General features: G+C 45.6%; 1 protein-coding gene across 7 annotated transcripts in view; it reads left to right on the forward strand.

The window, feature by feature from the left end:
• Positions 1-1060: 1060 nt before the first annotated feature.
• The window catches only part of HECTD1 (HECT domain E3 ubiquitin protein ligase 1), a 100643-nt gene continuing 83953 nt past the window's right edge, over positions 1061-17750 (forward strand). For 6 of the 7 annotated variants that reach the window (XM_056134463.1, XM_056134465.1, XM_056134466.1 and 3 more), the window contains exons 1-2: positions 1061-1245; positions 2835-2978. In XM_056134463.1, coding sequence (XP_055990438.1) covers positions 2839-2978 — 140 coding nt within the window. In that variant the 5' untranslated portion in view covers positions 1061-1245; positions 2835-2838. The remainder of the gene's footprint in view (positions 1246-2834; positions 2979-17750) is intronic. The other variant, XM_056134469.1, reaches the window with a different exon arrangement.

Consider the following 17750-nt stretch of genomic DNA (forward strand, 5'->3'; position numbering starts at 1 on the left):
CGCTATTTTATTTTTTGTTTAGCATTCTTTTAAAATATTTCTTATATGTGTGAGACTGAAAAAGAAACCTTTGACGGAAATAACCACGGATGCGCTTGTAATCACAACTCACAGGAGAGTCGCTGTTGCTTTACAGGGGCCCGCAGTGACCCCGAACCGGTTGCTTTCTGGCGTCTCGATCCACTTGTCTTGCATGAGGTTTAAAACCGAGCCAGGTATTGACTGCCCAGGGCTGGACCGAAATTATTTTATGTTCTGGAAAGCAGGAGGGGCACTCTGCCTCCCGGGACCCAAGCTGGGGTAGGAGGGTGGGGGGTGGGGGGCGTTTTTTTCTGCTCGCGACAAGCTTCCGTGCACGAGGCCGGCGAGGAGTTGGGGGGAGGGGGGACTCGCAGCAGGGCACAGCCCACCCGGGCTCGAGGGAGGCTGGGCCAAGAGAGGCCCGGCCGCGGTCTGGTCGCGCGGCGCGGGGGCGCCCACAGCGGGAGCACGCTTGAGAGTGGACACGCCGTGCAAGTGTGCGTGTGCGTGCGTGCGTGTACGTGTGTGTGTGTGCGCGCGCGGGGGGGGGAGGGCGAAGGGGGTCCGAGGAGCACGCTCCGACTGACAGCGCGGCCCAGTAAAAGGCACCAGGCGGTCCGAGGCCCCGAAGGGCCAGGACGGCCGTGGAAGGCGGCTCCAAGTCCAGCAGCAGCCCTGCGTCCTCGGCGGGGGCCCACGCGCAGGCTGGGCCGCGCGGCCTCCGCAGCGCCCCACGTGGCGGCCGGCGGGGTCGCTGGCAGGAGCGGGGCTTCGCTCCGCCTACGCCGGGCTCGGCTGCCCTCGGCCGCCGCTTCCCCGCCCGGCTCTCGCTCGCCAGACCCTCCACCCATCCCCCCGCCCCCTCCCGGATCACGATGGACGCGGCCTCCCCGCGCCGCCGCCGCCGCTGCCGCCCGCAGCCGCGCGCGGGCCTCTGAGCAGCAGCTACGGCCTAAGGAGCCGCGTGCCCGGACGTGCGCAGGCTGCCGCCGCCGCCGCCGCTCGCTCGCTCGCTCGAGGGGGAGGGGGGGAAGCCCTCGCTTCCCTGTCACCGGGTCCCCGCGGAGGAAGGGGAGGGACGAGGCGCGGCTTTTCCTGTGCCGCCCGCCTGGCTCGACCTGCGCGGCCTGCGGCTTCCTGGGAACTCGAGGGCCGCGGCCGGGCCTAGCTCTGCCCGCGGCCTGCTTGGAACTGGGCCGGAGCAGTTGGAGACCACAGGCCCGGGTGAGAGCCCGGCGGGAGAGGGAGCGGGGCCGCCGGGGAGGCTCAGGGGGAAGGGCCGGGCCCCGGGCGGAGGGTGGCGGGGTGGGGGGCCCCACGGAGGAGCCGGGATCCCGGATCCAGAACGCGGGGCCGAGAGCGAGACCCGGGCCCCGGGTGAGCTCGGCGGGCGGTGCTTCCTCCCACTTGCCCTCTTTTTTTTTTTTTAAATCCCCTTTGTTCGTCTGCCCCCCGGATGCCCGCGGCAGCTCCCGGGCGGCCGCAGCTGGAGCGCCAGGCGGGCCCCCCGCGTCCTTGAGGCGGCGTCGGCGCCCGGCCCGACCAGGGACGCCCCACCGGGCCTCGGACGTCTGGGCGCTCGGCCGGCCCCTGCGGCCTGCTCGGGCCCCGCCGCTCGCCGCGTCCCCTCCCCGCCTCCCCCCCCCCCCCCCCCCCACCGCGTCTCTCTCGGCCCCGGACGCCACTCGCCGGGGTTTCGTGCCGGGGGAGCGGAGTGCGGGGCTCGGCTGGGCCCCGAGGGTTGGGTGCTTCCTGCCCGGCGCCGCCGTTGGGTGCCCACCGGGACCCCCCCCCCCCTCACCCACACACTCCCTCCCCCCTCACCACACACCCGGTTACGTGGGACTTAGAAGTGCGCGCCCGGCGGAGCGCCCAGCCGCCTCTGTAATGCCCGGCCCGTCGGGGCTGCTGCTCGGGGGTTGGTGTCGGGGTTTTGTTCTGTTTCCCCAACAGCCTGATTCCGTAGGGGTGGGGTGGGAGTGGGGGGCGCGCACGAAGGTCGGGGTAGTTTTTTGGCCTGTAGGCCGACCCGTAACTGTGTTGCTGCTGGGCCATTGCACTGACTCTGCGCATTTCTTTGAGAAAAAGTTTGAAGAACAGGTGCCCCGCATTGCCACGATTCCTAACTCTTAAAACCACCACATCGTGGTATTTGTTCAGCTTATATGAATAAGTACCTGGCTGGGAGTGGGTTTGGTGGCGGGGGCTGCGTGTGTGTGTGTGTGGGGGGTGGTGGGTGGGCAGGGGACCGGCAATATTGGTGAGGTTTGGAGGTTTCTTTGAAAGGAGCACTTAGTTTGGATCGTGGGGCTTTCAGACTGACCTGATTTTTATCGGAAGATGTGTTTGGGTGGCCGGGTGCGGGCGTGGGGGAAGTTAGCAGGGCAGAAGAGGGCCCGGCGCTAGGTGTTGTTGGCGTTTTTTTTTTTGCCAGAGGTGTTGGTGAGAGCAGTATTGGGGCTGTTGTGAACAAAGACAGCTCTGGTTTCTAGTTCAGTCAAGACATAATCAGCTTACGCTCTTGTGCGAACTAGATTTTATTTAGTGTGCTCGAGGAACGTTAAAGCCGGGAGGTAAGCAGAGTTGAAAAGCTGCTTTAAGCTCTCTATCCAAACACACTGAAGGAGTCCTGGCTCATTCCTAGGGGGAAGATCACCAAACTTTGGTTCTAGTCAATGAGAAAAGCAGTTTTGTTTTTCTTTTTTAAGCCACGTGAGTCAGTCTTGGAGTATTTAAAGGCTTTTTCTCCCCCCCCCTTTCCCCCCCCCCCCCCCCCCCCCCCCCCCCCGCTTTCTAAAAATTTAAACAAAAAGAACCATGGCAGACGTGGATCCGGATACGTTGCTAGAATGGCTACAGATGGGACAGGGAGATGAAAGGGACATGCAACTAATAGCCCTTGAACAGCTATGCATGCTGCTTTTGATGTCCGACAACGTGGATCGTTGTTTTGAAACGTAAGTACATCCCTGTATTTATCTCTCCTTTGGGTTTGCTGTGGTCACACCTGTTTTTATTTTTGCTGTCCTACGTTTCTGTAGGATTTTCTGTAGTGGATTTGAAAACGTATTTTTAAAAAAGTTTTCTGTAACTTTGCATTGCACTTAGGAAAAATTTTGAGGATGAAGTCACTCCATTGATAATTGTGATGATACAAACATATTTGATGAATGAATGGGAATTGGTAGGGCATACTCGTTTGAGAACATAGTTTGGTTGATTCATTTTCAAAGTACAGCTTGAACTAAGAAAATAGATTAAAGTAACAAAAATCTATACCGAGATAATGGTGTGAACTTGACCGTTTGAAAATGAGCTTGTATTTATACCTTCCCTCATTTCTTCATTAATATTTCTATAAACAATATATTTTTAATTTTTTTAAAGTTCTTTTTGGTCACGCTGGCAGTACTCAGAGGCTGCACCCCACTGGGTGGTGAGGGCTCAGTCCTGGTGGTGCTCTGGAAAGTATTCAGTGCAGTATGGAACTCATGTCTGCTGCCCTCTAAGTAAGCAGCCTAGCCCTCTGAGCCATCTCTTCTGCCCTAATAGTGTGCCTTAGTTAAAGCAATCATGGAGATCCCCGGGATGTGGCTTAGTAGCAGAGCACATGCTTTTCGTTAAAAAAGACCCTGAGTTCAATCCTGGACATACGGAGAAAAAAAAAAATGAAGTCACACAGCAGCCCCAACGGGCCGATTTGTAATATTGGTGTGGAGGTTAGCTGAATTGGGTGTTATACATACAGCATACTTTCTGGACTTCTAAAAACAGATTTTGAGGTATGGAGCTTTTAATATTATTTGTTCAGAGATGTAGAAGAAAATTTATTACTGGATTGATCATCATTATTTTTTTGATTTTGCATACCCAGAGGTACTCAGGAGCCCTTCTTTGGTCTGGGATCACTCTTGGCAGTGCTTGGTGGACCATTTGTGGTGCTGGGAATTGAACCTGTGTTGGCCATATGCTAGGCTAGCACCTTAATCCCTGTACAATCTCTCCTGTCCCTCCATTGTTTAATGCCATATTTTTATTCTCACATGGTACTTTCCCAGTGAGACTATTCTTTTGAATGCTGAACATAGGTTGTTTTTACTATGTATTTTATGCGTATGTTTATAATTTTGAATGCCAGTTAAAAGGCGTGACAACTCAGGTCTTCCTGTATTTGTTTTAATGCCATTTTGAGGTGTTTAGAAAATGTTTGAGATGCTGATTGGTTTATCTTTATTTCCTTGAAGTTGGAATAAAGGCAGTGACTGTATGACAGTTTTTGAATTGTCTACATTTTTGAATGAATCAGATGAATTAACATGGCTAATTATGTTTTAGTATCTAGTGAAAGAGTACCAGCATGATAAAAATCCTTATGAACAGTTTCTGAATCTGTTAATGGGATATTTATTCTCACTGTAACACTGTCCTCCCGTTGTTCATCGATTTCCTCGAGCAGGCCCAGTAACGTTTCCATTGTGAGACTTGTTGTTACTGTGTTTGGCATATCGAATACGTCATGGGGAGCTTGCCAGGCTTTGCCATGCGATTTATTCTACTCAAATTTTTTTTTAAATAAATAGTAGTAGTATTTATTCTACTATTTATTTTTACAAAAAAATTTTGAGTTCATAATAATAATTAGTCCTTTTATACACGTATTTTGGCAGGAATTAGAGAATAGTTGAGTAGTGTTTTGAATTTTCATAGATTTTATTGGAGATTCTTAATCTGAGACTTTTGGTATTTTATTATTATTGATTTGGTTTGGGGGCCACATCTGGCAGTGCTCATGGCTACTCTCAGCTTGATGCTCTGGCTTCTTGTGGCAGTGTTCCACATATGGTGCCAGGGGTAGAACCTGGGCCCTTTGCATGCAGAATGTGCACTGGGCTTGTTGCACTATCTCTCAGGCCCTACTTTTGATGTTTTAAAAAGTAAGTCATGGGACCATAACTAGTTACAGCAGGTAGGGCTCTTGTCTTGAATGTGGCCAATTCCGGTTCAATCCCTGGCATCACATGCAATTCCTGAGTCATGCTGGGAGTGGTTCCTGAGTGCAGAGCCAGAAGTAAACCCTGAGCACTGCCTGGTGTGGCCCTCAAACCAATAAACAAACAAACAAGCCATATTTGCCAGTCAAATTAACAAGTGTTTAATTTATTTTACTACTGACACATAGTAGAGGTATTTATAATGGCAATTAAATAAAAGTATAGTCATATTAAAGCAATTTCATTTTTGTTACAAAATGACTCTTTTTCTTTTTTTTTATTTTGGACCTCTTAAGTGGTGCTTAGGGGTCTCTGGTCCCCTCCTGGGCAGTACTGTCTGCTGATGTAGGTGGCAGTTTAGTAGAAGGGTCTCAGCATGGAAGACTGCTTGGGCTCTGTGGCTCTGCGGACCACCAGGGCTGCACTGGTATTACTGGCGGACTATGTGGTATTTGGGTTTGAACTTAGGTCCCAGTGTGTGCAGTGCCTTTACTTCCTGACCACTGAACTCGGATACCCCAGGTCCCGTGTTTTTTTTTTTCTATCTGTGGTATTGGGGCCACATCTGATAGTGCTCAGGGCCTACTCTTGGCTATGCACTCAGGAATTACTCCTGGCGGTGCTTGGGGAATCATATTGGATGCTGGGTATCTGACTGGGCATCAAAAGCAGGTCAGCATGTCAAAACGCCCTACCTGCTGTACTATCTGGTCCTGTGTTTTTAATTTATTTTTTACCTTTCCCTTCTTACTGTTGCTACTATGATAACTGGGGCTACCTACACTTGGTTGTGGTACTTTTATACTTGCTCTTGGAATTGCACTTTCGGCAGTGATGTTTGCATGAGGTAGTTGCGATGTTCACATGTACTTGGTTGGAATGCACTGAAGATCGCTCACTTTATTGTGATCCTGGATCCACAGTACAGCGATAACTGCTGGGATTGCATTGGGTATGTGGGGCTATTCAGGGAATTCAGAAGGGAACAGAATTTCTCATGCCTATAAGGCAGGTGCTTACCACTAAACTATCCTTGTCCCTTAAAACGATTTGGAGATTTTAAGGGAATAGAGAGACAGTACAAGAGTAAGGTGCTTAACCTTGTATGAGGTCCATCCTAGGTTGATCCCTAGGATATAGTTGATCCTAGCATATAGTTTCCTGAGTGTCACTAGGAGTGACTCCTGAACTCAGGGCAAGGAATAAGTCCTGAGCACTGCAGGATGTGGACCAACCTCACCTCCTCCGTGCCCCCCCCCCCCCCCCACACACACACACACAGGTTTTTCAATGGAACTTTTTGTTTGTTTTGGACCACACCCAGCAATACTCAGGGCTTACTCCCAGCTCAGCTCAGGGCTTACTCCTGGTGGTGTTCAGGGAACCATATGTTTGTGGTTCCAGGTAACATGGATCAGCTGAATGCAGGGCAACCTCCTGCTATACTATCTCTCCAGCCCCCAAACTAATTTATTGTTGTTGTTGTTTGCTTTTTGGGTCACACCTGGCGATACACAAGGGTTACTCCTGGCTCTGCACTTAGCAGTTAACCCCTGGCGGTGCCCAGGGGACCATATGGGATGCTGGGAATCAAACTTGGGTCGGCCGTGTGCAAGGCAAATGCCCTACCTGCTGTACTATTGCTCCAGCCCCCTCAAACTAATTTTTATTCTTCTTGTTCTCTTCCCTTTCCTCCCCCCCGTTGGGATGACCTCATATAGACTAAACAATGGTGGTTGTGCATTTTAGTTGTGGCAGTACTCTGGGGTTTATATATCAGATTTGTGTGCTTGTATTACTGGTTATGGTGCTTGCCCAGTAGTTGCAACTAAAGCACTGCAACCTTTAGTTGCAGTGCTTGCATGTGTGCTTGCTGTGGGTCACATTCCTTTTTGTTTTTTTTTTTTTTTTGCTTTTTGGGTCACACCTGGCGATGCACAAGGGTTACTCCTGGCTCTGCACTCAGGAGTTACTCCTGGCGGTGCTAAGGGGTCCACATGGGATGCTGGGAATCGAACCTGGGTGGGCTGCACGCAAGGCAAGCGCCCTACCCGTTGTGCTATCTCTCCAGCCCCACATTCCTTTTTTTTAAAAAAAAATTTTTTTTTATTAGTGAAACACCATGAGGTACAGTTGTAGACTTACGAATTTTTGTGCTATGGATTTCAATTATACAATGATCGAGTACCCATCCCTTCACCAGTGCTCATTTTCTACCACCACTGATCCTGTATCCCTCCCACCCCCCATCCCCCTCTGCCTCTGTGACAGGGCATTCCCTTTTGTTCTCTCTTTCTTTTTGGGTGCTGTGGTTTGCAAAAGAGGCATTGAGTGGCAATCATGTTCGGTCTATAGTCTACTTTCAGCATGCTTCTCCCATCCTGGGAGGATTCTCCCAACACCTTCATTTGATGCTCCCTTCTCTATCTGAGCTGCCTTTTCCCCTAGCATGTGTGGCTGGCCTCCAAGCCATGGAGCAAAATTCTTGGTACTTACGGGTATTCTTGGGTGTTAGTCTCCTATTTTGTTACTTTAAGGGTCACCTTCCTTTAGGTGTGGTGCTTTCATACATTTTGGTTGTGTTGCTTTGCGGGGGGGCGGTTAGGGAATCTCCGCTTACACATTTTAGTTGCATTGTTTGTACACACCTGGCCATAGTGCCTTGGGAAAACCTTTATGACTCCTTGAATCAGCAGTGCTGCTAGGCAGAAATAGCAGAGTTACCAGGGTTGTCTCTGGGATTGGATTTGAGTTCTTACACTTGGAAAACAGATGCTTTAAGCCACTGAACTATCTCCTGGTTACTTAATGAAATATTTTAAAATGTAAACTATATGCAGTCGTACTATTCTTTTGTTTGCCTGTGTAGCAAGTACTAGCTTGTACTAGTAGTTGTATGTCTGTTCAGTCTGAAAAGGCAAATCTTTTGGTAGATGTATTGACCTTTGCGATGGTAGATTTTTGATCAGGATGTGTGTTTTGATTTTTGCAGTTTGTGTTTGTATGTGTGTGTGTGTGTGTGTGTGTATGTGTGTGTGTGTTTTGGGATCAAACCTAGGGCCTAACACATGCAAAGCCTGTGCCCTTTGACAAGCCACATCCTAGCCTACCTTCCTGTTTGTGTTTTGTTTTTGTTTGGTTTTGGTTTCAGGTTTTATTTTTTGGCTCTGCCTTCAGGAATCACTCCTGGTGGGGCTCCTGCGACCATATATTTTGCCTCTGATCAAACCCCAGTCTGCTGGGTACAAGTTGCCTTATCCATTGTACTATTCCCTGCCTTGGTTAGGATTTTTGTAAGTATTAAATGGGAGAGTACATGTGAAATGCCCAGCATAATACTTTACATGTAATATTTAAAAGTATTTCTTTCTTTAACTTCATAATGTACATGGTTCTCCATTTCATTGTACTAGTTTGGTTAGTCTTCTCAACTTATGCTCTAAAAGGGGCTGGAGAGATAATACAGTGGATAGGGTGCTTCCCTGTCAAGTGCAGACATGTATTCAATCTCTGGTCCCTGCATCTGCATCTGGAGTAATCCCTGAGCACAGAGCCAGGAGTAAATCCTGAGCACCTCTAGGTGTGGCCCAGAAACAAAACAAAATATAAGGTCAGAGTTAGTTTTGCTTTCATTTGTGATATCGTTGAATTCAAAAGGTTATAAATATGAGTTTACATACTGTCATAAATTGTAATTTTGCCTTCACATCAAGTTCGGTGATCATTATACATGATTTATTTCCTTACAACAATATAAGCAGATAAGTTGTAGACTGGGTCATAGATCTAGCTGCTCAATTTTCAGATAATTTGTTATGTCCTAAGGATTTTAAATCTCCCTTTAAAAATCTCGAAAATGGAACACTAGGGGTATGTATATGTTTAGGTATTAGTTGAATTTTTTAAAAGGTGGTGTTTTCTTTCCTTTTAACTTCATTAAGAGTACATAAAGGGATAAACAGTGAAAAAAGTCAGTCTCTCCCTTTCCTGGCTCCTTTTACTTCTCCAGAGACAACCACCATCATTGATCATTTTCCTAGCATATCCTTTGAGAGATACCTAAGGACAGCTGTTGAGTCTTGTTTACAAAGTTATTGAACACTGTATAAAGGGGCGATAGTAGAGGTGATTAGAGAACACTCCAGGCATGTGCACAATCTGGGTTTAATTCCCTGCATCATATGGTCTCCTGAGCATCACTGGTTGCAACCGTGGAGACCCCCAGCACTGCTTGGGTGTCCCGGGTATCTGGCAGCTCAGGCTCTAATTGCACCTTCAGGTCCTTGAACTGAACCAATGGGCTGGTTGGCTGAAAATCACCCGTGAGGTTTCCTGACCTCCTGAGTATCATTTACCTTGTTCCTTTAAAAATCTGTTGAATGTTTGCAACAGAACAGAAGTCTTTGCAGTTCTCTGGTGCACTCCTTGGGGGAACTGTATTGGATCAAGAGTTTAACCTGGGATTTCCTCATGCAGAGTATGTGCTCCAGCTCTTTGAGCCATCCTCCTGGCCATGTGACAAGATGTTTAACCTTTTAATTGCCTTCCTACTTTATATTAGGTTTTAGAGTATAGTAATGACCAGAATAGGTGTAGTATTTTTAAGGTGATTAGTAGTCTAATAGGAGAACACAGATATTAAATAATTGTGGAAGTACAGTGGCAGCTCAAGGGCACTGAGACAGCATGTAGCAAGGTCAGGACTTGGAGGGGGCGGGACAGGGGTGGTCATAGAGGCCATCTTTGATGAAGTGTTTCCTAGAGATCAGAAGGATGAGTAAGCATTAAGAGATGATGGAATAGGATATGGGTTAGAAGGGTATTCAGAGAGAAGGCAGCATGTGAACAATTTAAAGTGGAATAAGCATGGCATGATTGAGGTGCTTGGAGAAAGGTAGGGTGACTGGGCAGACAAGAACATATGGAGTTCTTTATGGATGATAAGTAAACTTTTGGTTTCAAAAGCAAGGGGAAGCTGCTATTTCAGTTTCATAAATAAATATAGATGTGATCAAATTTGTCTTTAAAAACATTTCCCGCTCTTTGGAAAACTAGGTGGAAAGGATGGAGGAATGAATGCTTACGTGTACTTGGCAGGTAAAAAGTACAGTGAAAAGTAAAATTGTAATAAAAGCAAAAATAAATACAAGTATGTATGTAATAAAAGTAAAAAGGATTAATTTGATTTAGGAGGTAAAGTGCAGTAATTTCCCTCTTCTGCAGCATCTGTGCATTCATTATGGTGCATCATTTATTTTGATTAAAACTTAGGAGAAGAACATCCTGGGGCAAAAGAAATAGCTTAAAGGTCTTCCTTGCAAACATATGGTCATAAGTTCAGAACCCAGGTGTGTCTCACATGCATCTAGTGTGGCCCTGGCAGCTCGGTGGTCCCTGTCATTGCATGCTATTTCTGGCCGTACAGCTGCCAAGTATGTGTGAGCATCACAAAAAAGGGCAGGATCCCTGGCCAACCCCAGAAGTGCCACCTGCAAGTTCTTATGTGAACACTGTTAACAATTTCAGCAGGCTCCACACTCAGAACTTGTGCACCTCAGCTGAGCATAGTGATGAGTTGTGCCTGCATGGCCCCTGGCTGAGCCTGCCAGCACTGTGACCTGCTGTGTGGGAGCTATCCCCTGCATGTGCAACTCCTAGTCATCACAAGAGGGGTGGGAGGAGAACAAAAGATTTCAAGAAACAACAAAAAACGTGGTTATTGTATCATATATATTAAATGCCAAATAGTTTTTTTAAAAATGTGAATTTCTTTGAGGATTCCACATGTTTTCTGTGGTAGTTTCTGTGAGCTGTTTCTTTTCACTGGCCAACTGAGAGAAATGTGTGAAGATTTTCTTCTTCCCTCTTCCTACTGTTTTTGCCCATGGCCTGGGATGGAACTCATTGTGATGCTCACCCTGAGGGCACTCATTTTTAGTCCCAGCACTTATGCAAAGTGGGGCTCGCACTGTTGAGTTATGTTTGTGCACCTTGAGGTTGTGGTTCTCTCTAGAAGTCCCTGTGGTGTGCACCCATATGCTCACCACAGTGCTTGGCACATTTTTTCATTATAGTAGTGCTCGCCAGGAGTTTAAAGCTTTAGCTGCAGTGCTTGCCCATACCTAACTGCTGTGAAGATTTCATATCTTTTGGTGATGTCGGGGATCCCAGACAGCAGAGCCGCAGGGATTGTGCTTGATGTACATGGGCGACACACTGGGAATTGAATCTGGAGCCTCATGCTTGCAAGGCAGGTGCCTTTTCCTGCCCAGCCATCCCCTGTCCCCTAATCAGGTTTCTTAAACTTGGGCTCTAGAGGGCCTGTTAATGAGTTTTAGTGAGCTTTCCTTAAGATTACCAAAATGTGAAAAACAGGCCAGAGAGCTAGTGCTGTGGTTAAGATAATTGGCTTGTGTTCAGTCCCAACACTGGGTCAAATTCTAACACTGCTCATGTCCCCCTGAGCACTATTGGCTGTAGCCCCTCCCCCACAACTGTGTGTGTGTGTGTGTGTGTGTGTGTGTGTGTTGTGTAAACACTTCCAGTTTGTTTTGAGTTTTGGGCCACATCCATTGATGATTAGTGGTTACTCCTGGCTCTGTACTCAGGAATTACTCCTGGTGGTGCTCAGGGAACCATATGGGGGCCTACTCAAGTCAGCTGCATGCAAGGCAAATGCCCTACCTTTGTAATTAATGCTTTTGAGTTCTTCAGCGTCCTACACTGAATTTCATCTTTATATCCTACCTGCCTCCCTATCCCTTCACGCAACACACATTTAATGGAGCAGTTGGTGGATACTTGAATTACAGTCGAGTTTTTGTTTGCATTTTCAATTTCAAAGCAAGTTCTTTCCTTGGATTTAGACTTAGATAATTTTTCTTTGAGAGGAATGACTATAATTCTTAAAGGTTTTTGCCAGGTATTGATTTTAGTTAAGCAATAGAGTCAAGGTTAGAAGCAGGGGCAAATTTAATAAGACATGAAATGGATCAGCAGAGTGCTGGGGCTGTATTTCAGAAGAAGAACACATGCTTTTTTTTTTTTCCTCCTTTTTCCTTTTTGGCTTTTTGGGTCACACCCAGTAATACACAGGGGTTACTCCTGGCTTTGCACTCAGGAATTATTCCTGGAGATGCTTAGGGGACTATATGGGATGCTGGGAATTGAACCCAGGTTCGCTGCGTGCATGGCAAATGCCCTACCTGCTGTACTATTGCTCCAGCCCCAGTACATGCCTTATATGTTTGAGACTCTGGGTTTGATCCCTGGCACTTCAAAACAAAACCAAAACAATGTCAATTATAAAATAATAATAAATTTAGTTCTTGAGGATCGTTAATAATAGTACCTTTTGATGCATTTCTGGTTTGGTTTTTGTGTCACATCTGGTGATGCTCCGGAGTTTCTTTTGGCTAGGTGTTTTGGGACAGTGTTGCCTGGGAGACCATGTGGTACTGGGAATTAACTGGGCCTCTGGCATACAAAGGCCCTTTGAGTTATCTTTCTATCCCTGCAGTACTTCCACGTGTGCTGATTGGTGGCGGCGGTGGGGTGGGAGAGGGGGGGGGTCTTATTTATTTATTTTTGACCATTATATCCAGCTGTGTGTTCAGGGGTTACACCTGATTCTGTTCAAGGGTCACTCATGGTGTTCCTCGGAGGACCATATGCAGTGCTGGGTATTGAGCTGGGCTTAGTCACATATGAGGCAAATGCCTTAACCCTTGTATTACTGTGTCTCTGGTCTCTGATCTGATGCTAGGCCCCCCCCCCCCCCCCCACTTTAATTGAAGCACATTCTGATATTCTCATTGTACTTGCTAGGCATCACTGTGGTGCTCACTCACACAAATGCTTGCTTAGTTGTACTTCCTGGATGTGGTGCTCATCCAGGAGCGAGCTTACCGCAGTGTCATGGAAATTGCTTGCAGTGCCAGGGCTCAAACACTAAGGACACCAGGATTTTGCTTGGTGCCAGTGGCATCATTGGGCAGTGAACTTGTGACCATAGTTTTGTGAGATTGGCATGCTGGGCCACTGAGTTATTTTTTCTGGGCCCTGTATCTTTATTTCTATGTGCCTTTATTTATTTATTTGTTTATTTATTTATTTATGGTGGGAGCCATATCTGGCAGTTTTGGGAAGTGGGAGCACGCCAGCCAAGCTGGGGATGGGAGCCATGTATCAGGAGTTGAACCCAAGGCATTGTATATACAAAGGCTCTTTTGAGTTACATCTTTGGCCTTGTTGCTGGTTTGAAGATTTCACCCCCACTCTTTGGTTGTTTGTAGTTTAATTATGATTTGTTTCTCAAATTTGTCTTATTTGAGGTTTGCCAAGCTTCTGTTCTGTTTATTTATTTATTTATTGCTTTGGGGGCCATTTCTGGCAGCGCTCAGGGCTTCTCGTGGTTTTGAACTGAGGGATCACTCCTGGAGGCCTCAGAGGACCCTATGGGATGCTGGGGATTGAATCCTGGTTGATTGTGCAAGGCATGCGCCCTACCCACTGTACTATCGCTCTGGCCCCCAGTTTCTATATTTTCCCCTTTTCCTTTTGCTGTTGTTGTCTCACACACACTGACTTGGTTGCAGTGCTTGCTTGCACATGCGTGACTCATAAGAATCATAAAGGGCAGTGCTGCCAGGATCACACTTGGCAAGTTGGGTGGTGCCAGGGCTTGAACTTCTGGCCTCTTTGTCTGCAAGGGTTGCGCTCTACCACTGAGCTATTCCAGTACCCCTGCAGAACTTGTTGAATTTGTCTGTTTTCTACCAGACTTGAGAACTTTCTTCAAGCTCGTTTTTTGGATTAGTTTTCCCCCTCCTTTTTGGGGGGCATTCCTGCAGCACAATTGTTAGGCTTTTTATGTTCTTTCATTATTCCCTAGACTGTTCCTTTTCTTCCCTCAGTATTTTGTATCTGTGTTCCTCAAATTAGTTAAATTAGTTAATTCTTAATGATTATTGGTCTGTCATCAAGCTCACTGTACCTGTCATCCTTCTGCTGCAGCTCAGTTCATCCAGTGATGCTTTTTACTCACACAAATAGTATTTCTTACTTTTGAAATTTTCATTTGTTTATTTTTTAAAGGTTTTTTTTTTTTTGAGAAGTAATGTTTCTAGTTGTTTCAATAATGTTCGCATTTTTCTAGTGGAACATAGTTAAACTTTCTGAGAGACCTCTGATAATTTTTTAACACCTCACCAGATGTTCTTAAACTTTTTTAACCTACTGCTCCCTTTTCAGTTGAAAAGTGAAAAATCCGTGTGCAAGGATGATGGGCAGATTTGTGAAACATTCTACATTTTGGGAATGGAACTAGAGAATATCATACTGAATGAAGTCAGAATGAAAGGGGTAGATACAGAATGATCTTTCTGATATATGGGACTTAGATACACAGCTAAGTCACAACAAAGATCCAAAGATAACATAAGGCGGGAGGGAGGAGGGTATACTGGTGATGGGTGTGGTATTGGAATTATATACAAGAAAAACCATTATTACAAGAAAAACCATTATTAATAATAATATAAAACAAAAAGTAATTTTAAAAATGATAAAAAATGAAAAATCACTCAGCACCCTCCTGGAAATCTACCTTCACTAAGGGAATAAATAGAAAGCATCCCCTTGTTCCTTGTACTCACTATTGCTGCCCCCAGTCCTTGTACCAGTGACCCCCAAAGAGTAGTATCGATACGTCTTCTTGTGGGTAGCACTGATAATTGCTGTCTCAGATTTACATGTTGGCTTATTTTTTAAATAACAATCAGATTATATTGATTATGTTTTAATAACAGGATTTTATCTAAGATATAGAATATTGTGAGACTGCTTTATAAGGATCTTCTATAGAATGGTTTTTTCTTTATGGTGTATGAAGTTTGATTACCACTGAGCCACATCCACAGATATGCATAGAATGTTGTTTTTTAAATTTTTTTTAAATTTTGTTTTGGCATGCAGTCAACGGAGAATTTGACTCATATTTCTGTCTTACCCTTTGTGGGTGAAAGTTCCAGAGCCTTTGTTCATATATCTACTCTGAACATATCTACTCGGTCAGAGTTTAGTCTGAGATTTGGGTGATGAATTATACCATAATTAAGTTTCCAGTTTCATTTTTTGTTTGTCCCTCATTGGTTCTATCATTTTAGGTGCAGTCTGAAGGTGAATTCAAGACGTGTCAGAATTTTTTTTCTTTTCTTTTTTTTTTTTCCTTTCTATTCCCTTTGCTGTGATGATTGTGGTATTCACCAGGGCCTCACACATTAGTGGTGGTGCTTGCATCTGTGCTCGCTGTGGACTCAGTCCTTCATCGTGATGCTTGTGCGCTTTCTGATTGTAGTGTGCTACTGGGGTTGCTGTGGTGCTCACCAGGTGTTTGCACATTTGTTAGTGGTGATGTTCTCTTGTGCTGGTACACACAACTGGCCCCTGCAGTGTGCCAGAGATCCCACCCTGTGTTCTGTCAAAAAGCAGAGTTGCAAGAACCTGACTTGGTGCACGTGGGCAGCACCAGGGATCATAGTCATGGCTTCATGCTTGATAGCAGGGGCTTTTGTACTGACATTGCCCCCAATGGTTTTTTTTTTATTAGTGAAACACCATGAGGTACAGTTGTAGATTTACAAATTTTTGTGCTTGGGTTTCGATTTAACTTACAGAAGAATTTTGTTGTGAAAGTGGCTCTAATGTTGGTAATTGAACAGAAGGACCACACGTGGGCCTTGTTCAAGCCAGGTACTAATTTTATTTTAATGGGAGGACACTTTATTTTTTTTTTTAATTTTTATTAGTGAAACACCATGAGGTACAGTTGTAGACTTAAAAATTTTTGTGCTTGGGTTTCAATTATACAATGATCAAATACCCATCCCTCCACCAGTGCCCATTTCCCACCACCACGGATCCCAGTATCCCTCCCACCCCCCCATCCCACCCTGCCTCTGTGGCAGGGCATTCTCTTTTGTTCTCTCTCTCCTTTTGGGTGTTGTGGTCTGCAAAAGAGGCATTGAGTGGCAATCATGTTTGGTCTATAGTCTACTTTCAACATGCTTCTCCCATCCTGGGAGGATCCTCCCAACACCCTTTATTTGGTGCTCCCTTCTCTATCTGAGCTGCCCTTTCCCCTAGAATGCCCGGCTGGCCTCTAAGCTATGGAGTAAACCTCCTGGTACTTTTTTCGGCTATTCTTGGGTGTTAGTCTCCTATTTTGTTACTTTATATCCCCCAGATGAATGCAATCTTTCTATGTCTATCCCTCTCTTTCTGACTCATTTCGCTTAGCATGATACTTTCCATGTAGTACCACTTGTATGTAAATTTCATGACTTCATCTTTTCTAACAGCTACATAGTACTCCATTGTGTAGATGTACCAAAGTTTCTTTAACCAGTCATCTGTTCTGGGGCACTCAGGTTTTTTCCAGATTCTGGCTATTGTAAAGAGTGCTGCAATGAACAAACAAGTGCAGATGTCACTTTGACTATACATTTTTGCCTCTCTAGGATATATTCCCAGGAGTGGTATTGCTGGGTCAAATGGGAGGTCAATTTCTAATTTTTTGAGAATCGTCCATACTGTTTTCCAAAGGGGCTGAGCCATTCGGCATTCCCACCAACAGTGAAGGAGGGTCCCTTTCTCGCCATATCCGCGCCAGCATCGGTTGCTTTTGTTCTTTTGGATGTTGCCCCCAATGTTTTTCATCTACTAGGAACCTTGTACTAATGTTCTGGCTAGAAAGCTGAGACTCCTTAGATTTTAGCCACACTTCCTCACCTCTCGCCTTCCACCCTTCTTTGCAGCGACCTTTTTTTCTGGGACTGTTATTGATGTGAAAGTATTGAGAGGAAAGAGAGAATAAAATCACAAAATTCCTTTCTGGACTGTAGAGGTTATTGTTATTAGTTTCTAATATTAGTTAATTTTTTTAGGGCCTTAGGTGCTTGTGCTCCTCTCACACCATTGTACTGTGAATATGTCACTTAATGTTTATTCTGGGGTCTTAAACCTCGAAGTGGCTTTTTGGGGTCAGAATGGGAGGAAAAAAATTGCAGGAACTTTCCCCCATTGCCTCTGACTAACAGAGGACCCTTTACTTGGTTCTCAGCATTATTGTGACATAGTTTTGAGATTTTTGCCTATCCAGGGGTCAAAGCTGGTGGAGAAAAAAGGAGAGGAAAGAAGGACTTTCTCTAGTTCCTTCTCTAGTTTACCTGTGCTGTGTAGTCTTAGAGCCCTCAGGTGCTCTGATGCACCACATATGGTTTCCCAAGCCAGTCAGAAGGGAGCACAGAGACAGAGAGGAAGAGAGAAGAGGGGGGAGGGGGAGGAAAAGGGAGAGGAGAGGAGAGGAAGCTAGCCTCAAAATTTTTAAATGGAGTTAAATATGTGTGTTTTCAGGTGAAGGGATGGGTGTTTGATCATTGTACAATTGAAACCCAAGCACAAAAATTTGTAAATCTACAACTGTACCTCATGGTGTTTCACTAACAAAAATTAAAAAAAAAATGTAAATGATGGAGAATGGGCATTGGTGGAGGGATGGGTACTGGATCATTGTATAACTGAAACCCAAGCACAAAAATTTTTCTACAGCTGTACCTCATGGTGTTTCACTAATAAAAATTTTTTAAAAAATGTGTGTTTTGCAAATTTGGAAATACCAGAACTGTTTAAACATTAAAAAATTAAAAAAAATTTTAATTGAATCACTGTGAGGTAGAC

This window comes from Sorex fumeus, unplaced genomic scaffold, assembly GCF_029834395.1.
Source record: "Sorex fumeus unplaced genomic scaffold, SorFum_2.1 ptg000098l, whole genome shotgun sequence".
Lineage (NCBI taxonomy): Eukaryota > Metazoa > Chordata > Mammalia > Eulipotyphla > Soricidae > Sorex > Sorex fumeus.